The sequence below is a fragment of the Mixophyes fleayi genome, chromosome 7 (assembly GCF_038048845.1).
Source record: "Mixophyes fleayi isolate aMixFle1 chromosome 7, aMixFle1.hap1, whole genome shotgun sequence".
NCBI classification, from domain to species: Eukaryota; Metazoa; Chordata; class Amphibia; order Anura; family Limnodynastidae; genus Mixophyes; species Mixophyes fleayi.
The window spans coordinates 94304745-94321263 of NC_134408.1; the positions used below are offsets into that span (position 1 = coordinate 94304745).

The 16519-nt window shown below is 36.8% G+C and overlaps 1 protein-coding gene across 1 annotated transcript; it reads left to right on the plus strand.

Annotated features, from left to right (window-relative positions):
• The first annotated feature begins 961 nt into the window (after positions 1 to 961).
• On the plus strand, positions 962 to 14949 carry SUMO1 (small ubiquitin like modifier 1). Its single transcript, XM_075180141.1, has 5 exons — positions 962 to 1112; positions 6745 to 6822; positions 11079 to 11156; positions 13472 to 13543; positions 14792 to 14949. The coding sequence occupies exons 1-5, from the start codon at positions 1101 to 1103 to the stop codon at positions 14858 to 14860; spliced, it is 309 nt and encodes a 102-aa protein (XP_075036242.1). The 5' UTR covers positions 962 to 1100; the 3' UTR covers positions 14861 to 14949.
• Positions 14950 to 16519: the final 1570 nt, after the last annotated feature.

The window sequence follows — 16519 nt, forward strand, 5'->3', positions numbered from 1 at the left end:
CCTAGGTTATACTACCCTATTACCAGCCCTCTACAGAGTTCACAAAAGACTTACTTTGTTATTTCTATAATCAAACAACCCTCTGACCCCCCCTAACCAACATTGCTGTGTGACTGTATAATATAGCCACACTGGCTGGACCAATATGCATAACTCCCAACACTGGAATCCTTCAAAGCGGGGCAGTCAATGAAAGGGGTGTGTCTGTGTCATCATGGGGGCATGCCTAAATTACAATGGGGGCATGGCTACATTCCCACTGGGGAGTGCCTAGGACTCTAATCTAGTATGCAGAGCAGCAGTGAATGGATTTATCTCCCAACATTCTGTCCCGATCAGGACAGTGGGGCAGAGCCCACAAATAGGAAATGTCCTGCCTAAATTGGGATAGTTTGGAGGTATGTAATATGCAATAAGAAGCCCTTAACCTCATGTATCTAACTCCTATTGTCCTATAGATTGTAATCCTGCGAGCAGGGTCTTCATACCACTTTGTCTTGAATACCCAGTCTTGTTATTTTTACTGTTTATTCCCAATTGTAAAGGACTATGGAATATGCTGGCACTATATACAAAAATGTTATTACTAATAATAATACATCACTTTTAACATAAGAAGCTGATATATGAATTTCTTAGATTTGTTAAAGTGGTATCAATGGAAACCCAACACATTTTCAACTTGCATAATTAGTTTGGTCATTTATTGGCTAGTTTCAGGTAGGAAGCCCCTCTGCTTTCATGCCTCCCCAGGGGCTACAAGATTGCTAAACAGCTACTCTTGCATGAACTTTACTGAAGCAAATACTAGGGCTGCACCCATCTAAATAAGGAACAATGGCTTATTTTCATTTTGATAAGATATATGCATCACACAACGTTGCATAGTCTGAAAACAGCTCTAGTAACAACATAGACAACAGTTGCCAGAGCCAGGCATACGTCATGTGTGTGGGCGGTGCCCGCCGTTGCGGAAGTGACATCAGCACCTGGGACAGGAACCCCATCTTTGCTTGAGTCTCCAGTGCTGGTATTGTGCCCTGAGGAAGAACAGAGGAGCTGCTCGTATACCCGACACACAGCGGGGGACAGTAGCCGGCATGTCTGACCAGGTGGGGGCAGCAATGGTGGCCTGGTCCCCGTTACGGCCTGTCTGTCCGCATGGTCCCCTGTGTCTTATAAACAGCCCTGATCATTTGTTATTAGGAGGCGGCGGGGCCCGAGCATTGCTCCAGATAGTGCTCATGTGTATACTTGTGTCCCCAGCGTATACAGTGTACGAGTTACATAACCTGGCTATTATATAATGGAGGGGTTGTGTGTGTTCTTGCCTGCGCGCTCGGGAAGCTGTGTGTGTGCCAGAATGTTCTTGTTTCTTTTGTCTTTTCTATTTTTGTAAAATGGTTTCTTAGCTAACCTGCTCATGCAGATGAGTGTTTACCGCTACACATGTATAGGTACCTCTAGAATAGTGCTGGATATTGTTATGCACCTCCTAAGAGCTCTGAGACCACCATTTGCTGCATTTTACGTTTGCAGGGAAACATCAGATCGTATTGTGAAATCAAAAGGGTAGTGTTTACCATTCCTAACCTATAATTTGGCAAGATAATGAGACTGTACTCATTAATCTTAAATTCTAAATTATTCCAACACTTTTCGATTACATGGAGACCTAATGTATATTATCCTGGGTGTCCATTGTATTGGACTGTTTTCTAACAACCATCCAATCATAGACAAACTTGCTACATATATGTTCTGGTGTATCTGGTTAATTTGGAATGTGTTGTAATTGGTTTTGTAAGATTACAGTAATAGTATAGTAGAAAGTCACAGCCTGGGAATACCAACTAGACAACTATATTACTTTTATAGACTGTTAAACTGAGTGACCAAAGCCTTTTTATTTTCTTATGTGGCCTTCCCTAACCACCTATATAGACTTTAATGAATGGGTTATTTTTAATTTGTCAGATATACTGTATTTACATGCACACTTGAATACTTGGACAACACTTAAAAACAAACATTTTTAGTAACACTGGGTACAGTGTGTGATTTCATTTATATTCTGTTTTAGTACTCCTGTCATTAAAGTTTATTACCTAGTGGTTGGTGAGCATGGAGAGATCAATAAGTTTGTTTGCAGAAATATTGGGAAAATAAAGTGGTACTGTTTATGTTCTAAAACAATGTTTCATTGCAGACAGCAAGGACTATTTTTTTCAAAGTGACTGCTGCTTTACATGTGTTTACATGTAAATCTAAGTACAGTAATTAGGTGATTATAGAACTAAATTGTTACATTACTAACCTAATAAGGGCTATTCATTTACTAGAGGGCCAATCCTGCTCAGGTGGCCTTGAATATGCACTGTTTTTTTAAGATAAGCTCATGCTTTTTTTTTTGTGAGTTGAATATTTTTCATATATATGTATGTATGTAACTGGATGTGCAGTGTGCCATTTTTACATTGCCCTATCCCATTTTTACAATGCCCTATCCCCAGTAGTATTGAGACTAAGCCAAACTTATAACATGAGTACATTTAGTATGTTTATACTGAAGAATTTAATATTTTCAAAACAATGTATATTTTGTAAAACAAGGGTGCTCCAATGCCTGTTTATTAATCCCATGCAACGGTTTCTTCAGAATTTGGATAATAGGCATTGTTGCTGTCTACAGATGACACTTGGAAGAGCATAGAACATAATAGTCCCAACTCATAAAATTAAGAAATGCAGACATTTAAAGAAATTATTTTGTTTAAAATAATTTATGTAAAACATGGTGATAAAACGGTGAGTTTTGCTTTATGTCCAGCTCTGGTAGCTTGTAGTGCGGTATTTTCCTGCCAGCTGGAGATCCCAATAAACGCTGAGTTGCTCACTAAATTGTCCTTTTTCTGCCACTACTAACACTCCAGCCTGCTCTGGCCTAATCTTATTTTAGCCATAGCCAAGCCCTATCCTATACTTCTCATTAATCACAACATTTATTTAAACATGCCATTTTACTGACACATACCTTCTAGGCAGCCAGAGGCTAGTTTGAGAGCTATAGGGTGTGTGAGTAATCTGTTGGGCAATACATTACACTTATTGAAAACTCCAGCTGGGCCACTTTTGGTTGGGCCTATGGTGCCTGTAGGTGGAGTAGGACATTTTACAAAACTCTATGGAATTGGTTGTTAAATGATTCGCCATTGGGCCTACATAACATGTCTTACAATAAAATGTAGTGGTTTTAGCGCTATGTTAGGCCTTGCATAGTCCATGCCGTCAGTGGTGATGTAAATAAATAGGCGACATGGACAAAGCAAAAATTTGTTGTGCTCTAAACTTGATAATACAAGCAAGTGCATTTCCATTACTAGCAGTAACTGTTGATATGTGTTTATCATGTTACATTTAACCACAGTCCTAGCATACAGAATAGAAGATAGGTGGGCATTGTTGTATTTCCTGTGTGGTTACTGGAGACAATACAAATGTATCAATCTTGAAATCACTGTTTTGTTAATTGTCATCTTTCTACACTGTAGTGGATAGATTACAATATGCAATGCGCTTATAACAATTTTCTAAGTAGTCCTTTTTATGTTGCAGTTGTAATAGTATATCAAGGTGCCTGCTTACAATAGTGCAGACATAAGCGCCGTCTCGTCTGTTCTCCTGTAGATTCTCATTCCCTTACAGAATATTATTCCCCATCTTTTCTGCATGATGAAGCTGCTGATTCCACATTCTGGAAGCTGCTCACTCTGCGCAGGGCTGAATCAGCAACACTGTGACTATGAAAAGACATTAAGAAGCGTGAACAGACTATGTAAAAACAGGCATTAGACATCTCATTTCTGGAGAAAGAGGAGAGATAGGGGAACAGTTATTTTAACTGTATACTGTTGCATGATGTGGTGTTAAGGCGACTAATTTAACCCAGTAATTGTGTGATTTGGGTTGGATAGTGTAGTGATTGTGGTGTTCTCTATTGTTATGTCATGTCCAGGAATAGACAAAAAAAATGTAGTACTTTGGAACTAGACATACTTGGGCAGTTCAGGGGCAATGGAAGAGGGGCCCAACTGAACTCCACGGAAAATGCCTTTAGAATTATGACATTTTTAATAACTGCTTCCTGGTAATTGTCTAACCCTGTGTGCACATTTGTACGTCAACAAACCATTTACAATGGAAGGGATGCAAATGTATTTTGTTTTATTTTTTTTGTATATCTGTAACTAAAATTGTGCCTGCTTTTACTTGTCACATACACATACTGGGAAGCTTTATTTTAATATTGGGATTTAGTTGAGCTAGGATGCCGCCCATTATAATTCTTAATCTATCCACACATTGTACATTTGTGTCCCACTGCAGTCCATGGTTTTGGAAAAGGCAAAATTGCACCTTCTAGGTGGACTAACTCTTAACCAGGCCCTTATTGTAGTAAAATTGTTTTAAGCTGCCGACGCATGCAGCAATTTAGGCAATTGCATTGTTTTGTGTACACCAAGTTGTTGCTTGTGTTGTCCCAAAACTACCTGCCTCTAAAATCAATGGCCGGTAAAAAAACCCCCCAAAAAACTGTCCCCCAATATATCTAACCAAACTGGACACTGATACAGTTACTATACTATCAACTTGAGCAACCATGTAGGAGTAACTTTTCTGTAATTATCTGTTCAGTATATGCTTAGTATAGTTTCATACTGGTTAATTTATTTTAATTTTTTTAGCCCGGGCTTTGGTTTTCTGCAGCAGAAAATTGTTGTTTATTTTCATCAGTGATTCCTTTCTCTTAATATTGAGTATTTTTTTAGCTAGTTGTGGTTTGACATACAGCATAACTGCTGTGTGTGTATACACTCCGTGTGTCTGGTAATTTTCAGATGCCATCAATTTTGGTAGAACTGCATTTTTCAGTAGCAGCTTATCTGCTGAGTTAAATCCCTACCGGCATGATGTGCCAGCGGATCGATGAAAGAAAATCACCAGAGTGACATCTTACGATAACATTTAATGAATATTTAAGGGAACGTATTTGCAGTGATTTTTCAAGTGTGATTTTTACTGACATAATTGATGTGGAAATATCGCCAGAGTATAGCTATCCTTTGGTTTTAGTTTTCTAGTGCACAATGACAACTGGCACAGAACTGTGTTGGGGTACATACTTACGGCCAGTTGTACATCCGCCTATTGTGTAGTATATTATAGGACAGCGAATACAGCGTCAACACTTTCAAAAATAGTGATGATTTGAAATTAAAGTCCTCAAGGGCCAGTAATAAGTCTGACATTTGCCTTATTTGGAATCTTATTTTTTAAAGGCCATGATCCTCGAAAGGTGCATATTATTCAGTTTTAGGCTTCTCATTGATGATTGCGTGCCTATGTTGATGATACCTTGCTCTATACTAACTCTTAAAAATAAGTAAGTAGCGATATATTGATCACTGTGACAAGTGCTGTACACATATTAACACTACCAGATGGATCATGATTCAAACATTCTGTATCCATGATCCATCCACCATTTATGTCATCCTGTGAGAATCTATACTGCCGGTCATGGTGCTGATGTGGTACTCGCCACCTGTTGAGCACAAACCTTGTGAGAAGACATGGTTCTATATTTTCTATTATATATATTTTAGAACACTTTTGTAGTTAGTCTTACACACTGTGGGTCTAATTCATGTTCGGCATGTGCTACACAAATGGATGTCTCTTGTGTGAAATGGCTTTGTGCATGCTCAGAATTCTACACCAATGAATACAAGGGACGGACTAACATAGGAAATGTACAGTAAGGGCGTGCTGAGGGTGCTCCAATATAGATGTGGCCGAATCAAGGCCTGGGTTTCTCGTAATTGCATTTGGTTTCAGCTGCATCATCGGCACCAGCTACAGTACAGGTGTATATGCCGACTGATAGTGATGACTGACACTGCATAAGCTTTGTTTTAAAAACTACAGTTGTGTGCTACTAGTTATCACCAAACATGTGTTTGCAGGCAAGATAGATTATAAAAATGCGTTGTATGCATTGAAAGCATTTTGATTTATGTATTGAGTATACAAAAAAATATTTGAAAATCCATATTTATATTAATGATTATACTTTTAAAGCTCTATTTTCATTAACAACATGTAGAGAGATAGTACTGAAAAGGAAAAGGTGGCAGATAAAATGTACTGTGACATTTTTACACAACATAACATACATAAGACCTGATCTAGAATGAAAAGGCCTTGTTTAAAGACTATACTTTTAAAAGTTGTTCGTTTATTGTATGATGGAATATTTTTTGTATGTGTTCTGATGTGACCTTATATTGCACATATGCTTGTGTCAATAGTGCAGTCTGTTCTGTCTCTCTACGTAGGCAAGTAACATTTAGGAAGAGCGTACTTGCACCCAGATTCAGTTCGAAACATATATTGCGATCTGCTTCAATTTAAATACTAAGCTGAAGTTCTGTGGTTTCTTTTTAAACTCCACTTTCGTGCAAGCATGAATCACGCCATAAGCCACCAGTTGCCATCTATGTAGCTTCTCTATGCTAGCTAACCAATTAACTGATAAGAGTGTACAGCAGTCCTGTTGAATCGAGCTAGATATGTCACCGCATAAGGCTGACTGTTGTGCAAAGTTCTTGTAAAGACACAGTGAACCTACACATTTCTGTTGCATTGTCCTAAAATCGTAACTGTTCTCTCCTCCTTTTACAGGAAACCAAACCATCCAGTGAGGATTTGGGAGATAAGAAAGAAGGAGGTGACTATATTAAACTAAAAGTAATTGGCCAGGTAAATTTCCATGAAAACTTATTTATGTAATAAAATGAAAGACAAAGTATGGAAAATGTCACATCACAATATTCAACTATTTGTAAAGTATGAACATGCCCTCAGATTGCAGCCACTTGAAGTTGTTATCCTGAAAAACAATGCTACAACACCTTTTACAATACACATTTCTGCCTAATAAGTGCCAAATAAAGATAAGATAATATTTATGTAAGGTATTTGATGATGAAGAAAAAATGCTTCTTAGCAGCCAATTCAGCATCATTCACACACATGCTTTGCACAGCTTGTTGTGTTACTCTTATGAAATAATTGTCCATTGGCTTCTTAAAGGATTTCCTCATTTAAATGTTCTGTTTTCTATACCACCACCCTTTTACAATAGGTGACACAAGTTTTACCTACCTTATCACAGGGCTGACTGTACCCCTGGCTGTAAGATATCGATTGCACTTACAAGACTTCCTGGGTTTCTAGCTTTCCTGGTAAACCCTGCAAACTATGCCAGATTATGATGTGATAAATCATGATGGTGTACTATAATATGAGTTGTGCATTAATCTGCGTAGGTGTCGAGAAACTGGGTAAGAGCCAGGACTCTTCTGTATAAATATAATCCCTTTAAATGTAGATACCTGCCGGGATGATGTAATGTCTCAGATCACATCCTTTTGTATGACAAATGAAGAAAGAAAGAGGGTTTGTTTTGTTGTGGGGTGCACGCTGCTCTATTAATTACTCATGAAAATTCTTAATTTTATTGCTATGCAATATCACAATGTATTAAAAAAAACAATGTGAAAGAAAAATGTAAAATAAGTATTAAAATGAATATTTAAGTGCATTTAAATCCTATTCTGATTGCTTATAATGTAAGCCTTACCAATTAATATTTAGATATTCTATTTCTGCGGACTATTATTAATGGTTATAATCTAACTTTCTTTCTTATAAATGCACACTAGACAATAGAGCTATTCACCTGTTAAAAGTGTTAATACACAATTTCTAAAAAAAAAAATGCGAAGAAAACATTTTGGCTTATGTTAACAATCTTCTGGGTAAATTTATTACTTTGATAGTTTATGATATTGTTTCACCCAATTCCCCTAGAAAGATGAGCTCTGATATGTTATTCCTTATGCTTGTTTAAATCCCCTTACATTTCCAATAAAATTTGAATTTAAACAGAATAAATGTTTCATTTACCAGTGTTATGTATATTCTTCTCATCTACTGGGGCCAAGGTACAGACACATTGTCAGACATTCTCTACTATGTATCAGTTTCTGCTCATGATCTCTGATCAAATATGCTATGTTGTTTAGATCTATGTTTATAACAACAATTTAGTCTTATCGATAAGAATCAGTACAATATAGAATGAGAGTGCTTAACAGCAGGAAGCACTTCAGTTACTGATTCAGAAGCAGCCCTGGTCAGGTATGAGTACTGTGAATCTTGAGATGGGCAGATAGCTAACGTTGACTCTAAATCAATCTCTTTTGAAGCAAGTGTTGGGAATATCAACAGTACCTTAAGCTGGGTACAAACTGCAGTTTTTCAGCCAATTATTACTTTTCAGTTAATGGCAGATGAATAGCGCAGATCTGGAGGTAATTGAGTGTAGTGTGTACGCATGAATCGGCATGCTGATCGGGACTTTTTTTTTTTGTCCGCTAAATTGGTAAAATATCATATTGTTAGAATTTTGTATTGGTGTGTACCTAGCCTTACATGTTAATAATGCTAACGATGGTGCATTGAAACTGACTTTAACTTATTGTGGCAAACTCCCAGATAACAGACGGAAATGTAACTATGGAGAAACCAGCTGCTAAGACTAAACCTGACAGTGTGTCTGTATCTTGGCTCCCAGTGTATGTGAATAATATACATAACACTTGTAAATAAGACATTAACCATACAATTTGATTTTAAACAGCATAAATGTAAGGGAATTTAACCAAGCATGGGTAATACCATATTAGAGATGATCTCTCCAGGGGGATTGGGTGAAACAATATTATCATAAACTATCAAAATAATATATACCCAGAAGGTTGGTAACATAAGGCAATACACAATTAAAATTATCTGATGAAAATATGTTCACACTTGTAAAGGTGAATCGATCTATTTCTGGTGTGCATTTATAAGAAAGAGAGTTTAATTATAACAATTAATAATATTTTGCAGAAATATATCTAACTATTCGTAAGGCTTCCTTTATAAGCAATCATAAGATTTAAATAAATACACTTAACATTTTCTTTTACTGTCAATAAATATCCTATTTTGATCAATTATGATATGCATTTAAATATTCTTGACTTGCAATATCAATAAAATTAAGAATTTTGTGAGTAATAGGGTAGTGTGCACCCCACAACAAAATAAATTCACCCCCTAGTTCTGCACTTATCGTACATCAGCTGACCATTAATATAGAATTGACGTTTCTGGTGCGGCTGTTTTTAGTATGACAAGCACTGCATTTTTATATAGAGCATATACATGAAGTATTAACCTTGTGATATAAGTGCTTTCTCCTTGAATTACCAGGTCTAATTAAAGCTCAGGATGAGACAGATATTTAATGAACTTCTACCCCAATCGCACTGTTTTTTGTTTAATTTTTTTAAACTTTTTTATTGATGTACAAACAAATAAAATATTAAGATAACAGCATTTACGTTATTTAACTGAACATGTACAGTCAGCGGACACTTTATTAGGTACACATTTCTAGCCCCCAGAACAGCCTGAATGCTTAGTGGCATGGATTCAACAAGGTGCTGTAAAAAACATTCCTTAGAGATTGTGGTCCATGTTGACAGGATATCATTACGTAGTTGCTGCAGATTTGTCATGTTGCGAATATTCCATTCTACCACATCCCATAGGTGTTCTGTTGGTTTTAGATCTAGTGACTGCAGAGGCCATTGGAGTACACCAAACTTATTGTCATGTTCATGACAATAGGAGATGATGTGCTTTGTGACATGACATATTATCCTGCTGGAAGTAGGCAGTAGAAGATGGGTAGACTATGGCCATAAAGGCAACAATACTTGGGTAGGCTGTGCCATTTACACATTGCTCAATTGGTATTAAAGGGCCTAACGTTTGCCAAGAAAAAATTCTGTACACTATACAAACACCGGCCTGCCCTGTTGACTAAATAAAGACAGGTTGGATTTGTTTTGTTAACGCCAAATTCTGACTAGAACATCTGCATATTACAGCAAAAATCAAGATTCATGAGGCCATGTTTTTCCCATATTCAATTGTTCACTTTTGGGGAGCCTGTGCCTACTGTAGCTTCAGTTTCCTGAGTGGAACCCGTTGTGGTCTTCTGTATCCTATCCACTTCAAGATTCAGCACACTGTGCGTTCAGAGATTCTATTCTGCATACCACTGTTGTAACACATGATTGTGCGAGTTGCTGTCCTCTTCCTATCAGCTTGAACTAGTCTGGTCATTCTCTGACCTCTCATTAAGGAGTTTTTGACCACAGAACTGGATGTTTTATGTTTTGCGCACCATATACAACAAATGATGGAATAGCATACATATAGAGAAAAAAAGGAGAGATACTATAACCCATATTAATAATAAAGTGAATACAGAACAGAGTATGTGGACCTTGTCTCCAGGTGTGGTCAATGATTTCGATCTACAAATAGGTTCATAAAGATAGAAGTAATATTGCTACACATCAAACCGTGGAAATTGTAGACTCCGTTATATTCTACATCCACTTTTTCATTTAAGGTGCTAATGTCAAAGCAAAGAAAATAAAAGGATTACCGTAAACGATTCTCATACCACTATTTTTTTTTTATTGTATATGTTAAAGCTCAACTACAACTTAGGAAAATATCTTCTTATCTTCCCCTCTTGGCTAGAGCCCCAGGGGCTGCTACATGTAAACATTTTCCTATAGTAATCTAGTAGTCCTATTGAATAGTCTTTATCTACTAAACTGGTATGTGTTCCTGTTTGGCAATATATTGGTGGTTTATCTGGATAGATATTTACATGTTGTTTGGGGTGTAATTTTCTTATCCTTCCTAGTTGACACTATTGCCAGGGTATTGGCATAAGTCTCTTAAATATTCATAGATCTGCAAATTAATTTAATGAGGCCATATTAACAGTATTGCTTTTTACACAATGTACAATGTTTGTCTTTAAATATATTGTGCTTTTAGAGTTCATATACCTGTTTTTTTCTGTTTTTTCTTTTCAGGACAGCAGTGAAATTCATTTCAAGGTAAAGATGACGACGCACCTGAAAAAGCTGAAAGAGTCATACTGTCAGAGACAGGTATGTATAGGTTAAAGCAGGTGAAATGCTAGGTACACAGTCTCTGTATGGAACTACTGGTGTCAGTGTAAGGCATGTGGCACTATTCATCTACAAATCACCAATAAAGTGAGCGCTAAATCTGAGCAAGCAACCATACAACTTTCATTGTTTAGCTTGCACTAGATTGATAAAGCTGACCGGTTAATACACATTTGCATGTTTGTACAGTACAGTTTTTGGACACTATTTTATATCAGAAATCCTGAGAAGCGGCTCTATCGTTGACAGACATCACTCAGAGCAATATTACTTGTGTTTTATACCCATTTACTGTAATGGAATATTAAGTTTCAGACCCACCCCAAACAATTTACATGTTGCAAAACTTAAGTAACACTGTAAAATCCAAAACATTCTAATATAATCCATGAGAAGAAATGTTTGGAACGTTATAGCATATACTAAAATGTGTCAAAATAAAGATTCACAATCATGATTTCAGTTTAGATTAATGGCAATACAATTAATGGTGCAAAATAAGAATGATGGTGAAAGTATGAGTTATGCTCTTGTCTGTTTACTTTCTAAGTGATTGGGACAACTTTGGTTGCTTAGATTTGCACAATTGAATTGTACACCATGGCTATTGGATATTATTTAAAGCACTGTGTGGATGAGGCCTCTAGTATAACATTGTAGCAGTCAGTAGATTGTACATGAACAAGCGGTCTAATCAGGTTTGATTATATATGGTAGATTAATTCTGCAAGTCTTTATCAATGACTGGGAAAATAACAGAAGTTACTATACTTTGAATAAGTCTTGCTGTACAGTGTAAAATATTACTAAACCTCTTTAGACCTTCCATTTCACTGACAGCATCCTTAAGTAATTTGTCACATTGCTTTATTTCCTATCCCTTCAGTCATTTTTCAGCACACTTTTGTCTTGTGTTACAGTTAGTCACAATGTCAGTTGGCTTTAATTCTGCTTTAGTTCACTGGGTACTGATTGCACTGTTGTAGTAGCTGGCACAATAGATTCTATATTGTTGGCATTTCATTTGTATATAAATGGCTAACCAGCATAGAAAGGTGTAGATAGATGTTTTCCCCCCAAGATACATGATTGGCAATGTTTACTGTTTTATAAGATCCTAGTGACTGCCAGTTTGCTCATTCCTGTAATAAGCCAGACATACCCCTTGCTGCTTTAAAGGCAATTCTTTGGAAATGGCCTAAGAGACAACTGCTTTTTCTGTCTGTGCTTATGAAATTGCTAATCACCCTATGTTGGCATTAGTGTGTCTCTTATCAACACCTCTGGTGCAAGAATCACCATTCTACTGCTACATGCAGATAAATGTTGTTTTATCCTTCACCTAATATTTTATCATGACTTCCTTATTGTTTTTCCAAATTTAAAGAGTCTTAAACGTCAATATTTTTTCTCTAAATGACATAACTATATGGCAAAATTACCCTCTCTATGTTGCATGTATCATTTATGCTTATTTTACCTGCTATTCATGCAGTGTTCTATGTCCTTGATAATGAGACCTCCTCATTGTCATGTTATTTTACATGTACTTTTAATAGTTTCATTATAAACATTGGATGTGTTTAAACCTGACATTGGCTCATAGTAGCAATCAGTAACTGTTTCACAAGATGGCAAATGTGAATACAATGTCAAATATCTTAAGTTCTGTCTAGGTATGATTCATTTTACACATAATTTATGAAAACTAGTAACTCTTTTTATATACTGTCAACTTGTATCATAGGCTTAGTGGTTTTCTATTTTTTACTTCTGCATGTTGCCGTGATCCATGGCCTGTAAACCTTTCCCATAATCTCACTAAAGTACAGCATTAGAAACACTTGCTCCTCTGTACAGCAGATCTTGACTTTGCTTAAAATTGTATTTGATTAATCTTGCCATATAGGACCATTGCCCTCTTAGTTACACTTTTGAAGGACACCACTAATCACTCACTCGGTCATGGACATTGAGTCCCTTTTGCTGGCTGTTTCTGCCGAATTGATTTTCTACAGTCCCATGTACTTTATTTTTTCTTAAAGGAGATATCTGTCTTTGTTCATTTCCTCCTTTGCTTGAGAACGTGTGACCTGCTACACTAGAGAAGTACGCCTTTTAAAATAAGAGGGGTGACTTGAAGTTAGCTGAAAAAGTTGCAATTGTCCATTTTATAAAACTGTTCTTGAGCACACTGTAATATTTCCATAATTCAGCCAATAAACACATTTATGATTAACTGATTAAACCAATTTACCAATAAATTGTAAAGAATAAATGTTGTTCATCTTTAGGGTGTTCCCATGAATTCGCTCAGGTTTCTGTTTGAAGGGCAAAGGATCTCAGATCACCAGACTCCTAAGGAGGTTAGTAATTTACATGAATGACAAACTGCATACATCTGATTTGGTGAATAACCGATAAGAGCCAATTCCATTAACCGCAAGCTGTCATAATGGTATTGTGTTGTTTCCATGTGATGTATGGGTACAGATGTTTGCTCATTTTTGAGCGATGCTTTCATTACTGTAATTGTTGTTTTCATGCTATAAGTACAACGTGCATGGCTACTATGGAACCTCGTGGTGGATTGGATTAATACTGTCTTTGTACTAACAGGTTTAAATGGGAAGGATGACAACGCGCACAGCAGTGTTCTCCCCAGCACCTATTTTCTGATTGTGCACTCGGCTGGTTTTCCTTTCCACCCGGGTCTTGGAGGTCAATAGAGTCCTATTATAATCGAACAAAACATTGTTTCTCCTATTATAATAGGAACTATCAAGCACTATGTGAGCATAAAGCCAGCAGTGTGTGTTAGTCCACTGACCACCAGTCTGACCAGTCCTGTCAAGTGTGGGCAATAACCAAGAACATTTTTCAATATTATTACAAAGTATTACACTGCCTATACCCAGCTGCTGCTTAATGCCACACAGCTGGCAAAACTTTCTAGGGAGAACACTGGATAAGATATGACTTACATAAAATATTTATGTTGGGTTTACATGGAACGTTATAATCCTGTAGCTTAGTGTAAATCACTTTATACCGTTACCATATCTGTTCCTCTTTATATCGCATTCACTGCAATTTTAAGTTATTTGACAAGTGTGATACAAGTTGTTTGCATGTGAGGTGCCCATGTAAAACCAGCCTACTCAAAATTAAATGTGTTGAAGGTTTTTTAATGTTACACTTTTTTTTTTAACTCCTTCAATGGGAGTGCTCCCCTTTAGACACCTAGTATTTCCTTAATTCAACTGGGACTCCATGCTGGTGAGTTTCTGTAAACACCTGAGCCCTGAAAATGGGAGGAATCTGATACACTGGCTTGAAATGAGAGCTAATTTGTCCAGGATGCCAGAAGTGATTTATAGAACTCGGATGTTTACAGCTGCTCACCAGCAGAGGGCAGCTGGTTGTTGGCACGGGATTACTACTCAATTGCCACTCAGTGGGAGGGACCTAAAAATAAAAACTGGTGTAATTCAGCGGGGTGCCCCCACTGTGTATAATGTGTTAAGAATTGTTGCTCAAAAAGTTACATGATATTTAAGGAATTATTTCCAGTTTATCCTAACTGATAAAGTAATGCATTTCTTCTGTTACAGCTGGGCATGGAGGAGGAAGATGTTATTGAGGTTTATCAGGAACAGACTGGGGGCCACTCGTCGATTTAATATATATATATATTTTTTTTTTTTGGCAAACTCCTTTTTTGCCATTTTGGATTTATTTTTATTATTTTTATTTTGTAATAAGACGTTTACCCCCCTCTCTGTACTGTTTCCTTTTGCGTTGTAATCAACCAGCTGTCTTCACTTAAACATCACTTCATTTCAGCAGCCACACTATGTACCAAGATGAGCAGCCTCTGTGGACTTCACCAGTTAAGGCTTTTTTGTCTTCACCTCTGTGCAGTGAGGATCCAGCTTGGAGTGTAAATGGTATCTTTGTGACGAGAAGAGAACTTGCTGGTGACTTTGGAATTGCTTCACTTTTAACTAAAATGACCATGGCACCATGATTAACGTCATTGTTCCAGTGCCTGCCTAGAAGATGTAGGAATTGTGTTTTTAGAAGTGGTCATGCTACAAAATTCCCTATGTAAAAATATGTTTGATGTATCTTATTTTTGTGGGGGCATGGGTTTTGAAAAAAGAAGAAAAGAAAAAAAAATTGCATTGTCTGTATTGGCTTAATTGAAGTAATATTAAAAAAGAAGAAACATTTTTAAAACCAGAGATCAATTTGTGTTTTCGTTTTGATCATCTCAGTTCTTCAATGTTATATAGACTTTTTTTTTTATATTTTTATTGCCACAGAACTTTACAGTGCTGGACAGTGTAGTAAACAGGACAAACATAAAACCAGGACATAGAAGGTAGACAAACTGCAGATGTATAAACAGGGCAGTAAGGGTCCTGCTCATGAGAGAGCTGACAATCTAGTTGGAAAGGGGCACAGCTGAGATGAGCACATGTGGCTCAGTGCAGATTGGGATAGCTGTGAGTGTGTACTAGTGTGATTAGTATATGCTAGAGTATTGAAGCTTTAGCAAACAAGTGGGTTTTCAGAGAGCATTTAACTATTTGAAGGCTGTCTGAGAACCTGATCACACTGTAGGAAATATCATCAGAGGGAAGTAGGCTGACTAAATGTATGTGTTAAGTGGTAAACTATTCTTGATGACATATTTATTAAAGCAGCAGTCCCATAGCCTTTTTTTTTTTTCTTTAAATAGCAAGTTAAGTACATTTTAAGCATGATCTTGGGCACAATTGTTTTCTGTCCTATAAATAATTATTTCCTTTTCAAAATTTCTCTGTAGGGCAGACAAGCGGCTGCCAGTAACACACATACTCATATGTGATGGCAGAGGAGGGAAAGGATACATAGCAAATTGAGCCAGAGCCTCAGTTCACTGTCATGTGATTGTGGTTGCCATGGTAATCACATGACACTGAAAACCGTGCAGAATTATAAATCATTAATATTAGCCTGAGGAAACAAACCAAGGAAAAAAGGTGAATGCAAAGATTTTTTTTTTTTTTTTTAAACAAAATTTTTATTGTTTATTGTTTACACGAATGTAAGAACAGCAAGTCGATGTATACATGAAGTAGGACATAATTACATGAGGATATGATGTTAACAACATTTATAAACTCATAATAAATGCAATGAAGTAATATCCAAAATGTGGTATTGGTGTATACAATTCAATGAGAAGGGAAAAAAAAACAACAAACAAAAACTTGTAGGTGGGAGACATACAGGGGGGTGGGGGGGGGGGAGAGAAGGGAGGTATCTGAGGGGGAAAGAAAAAAGGTAAATGA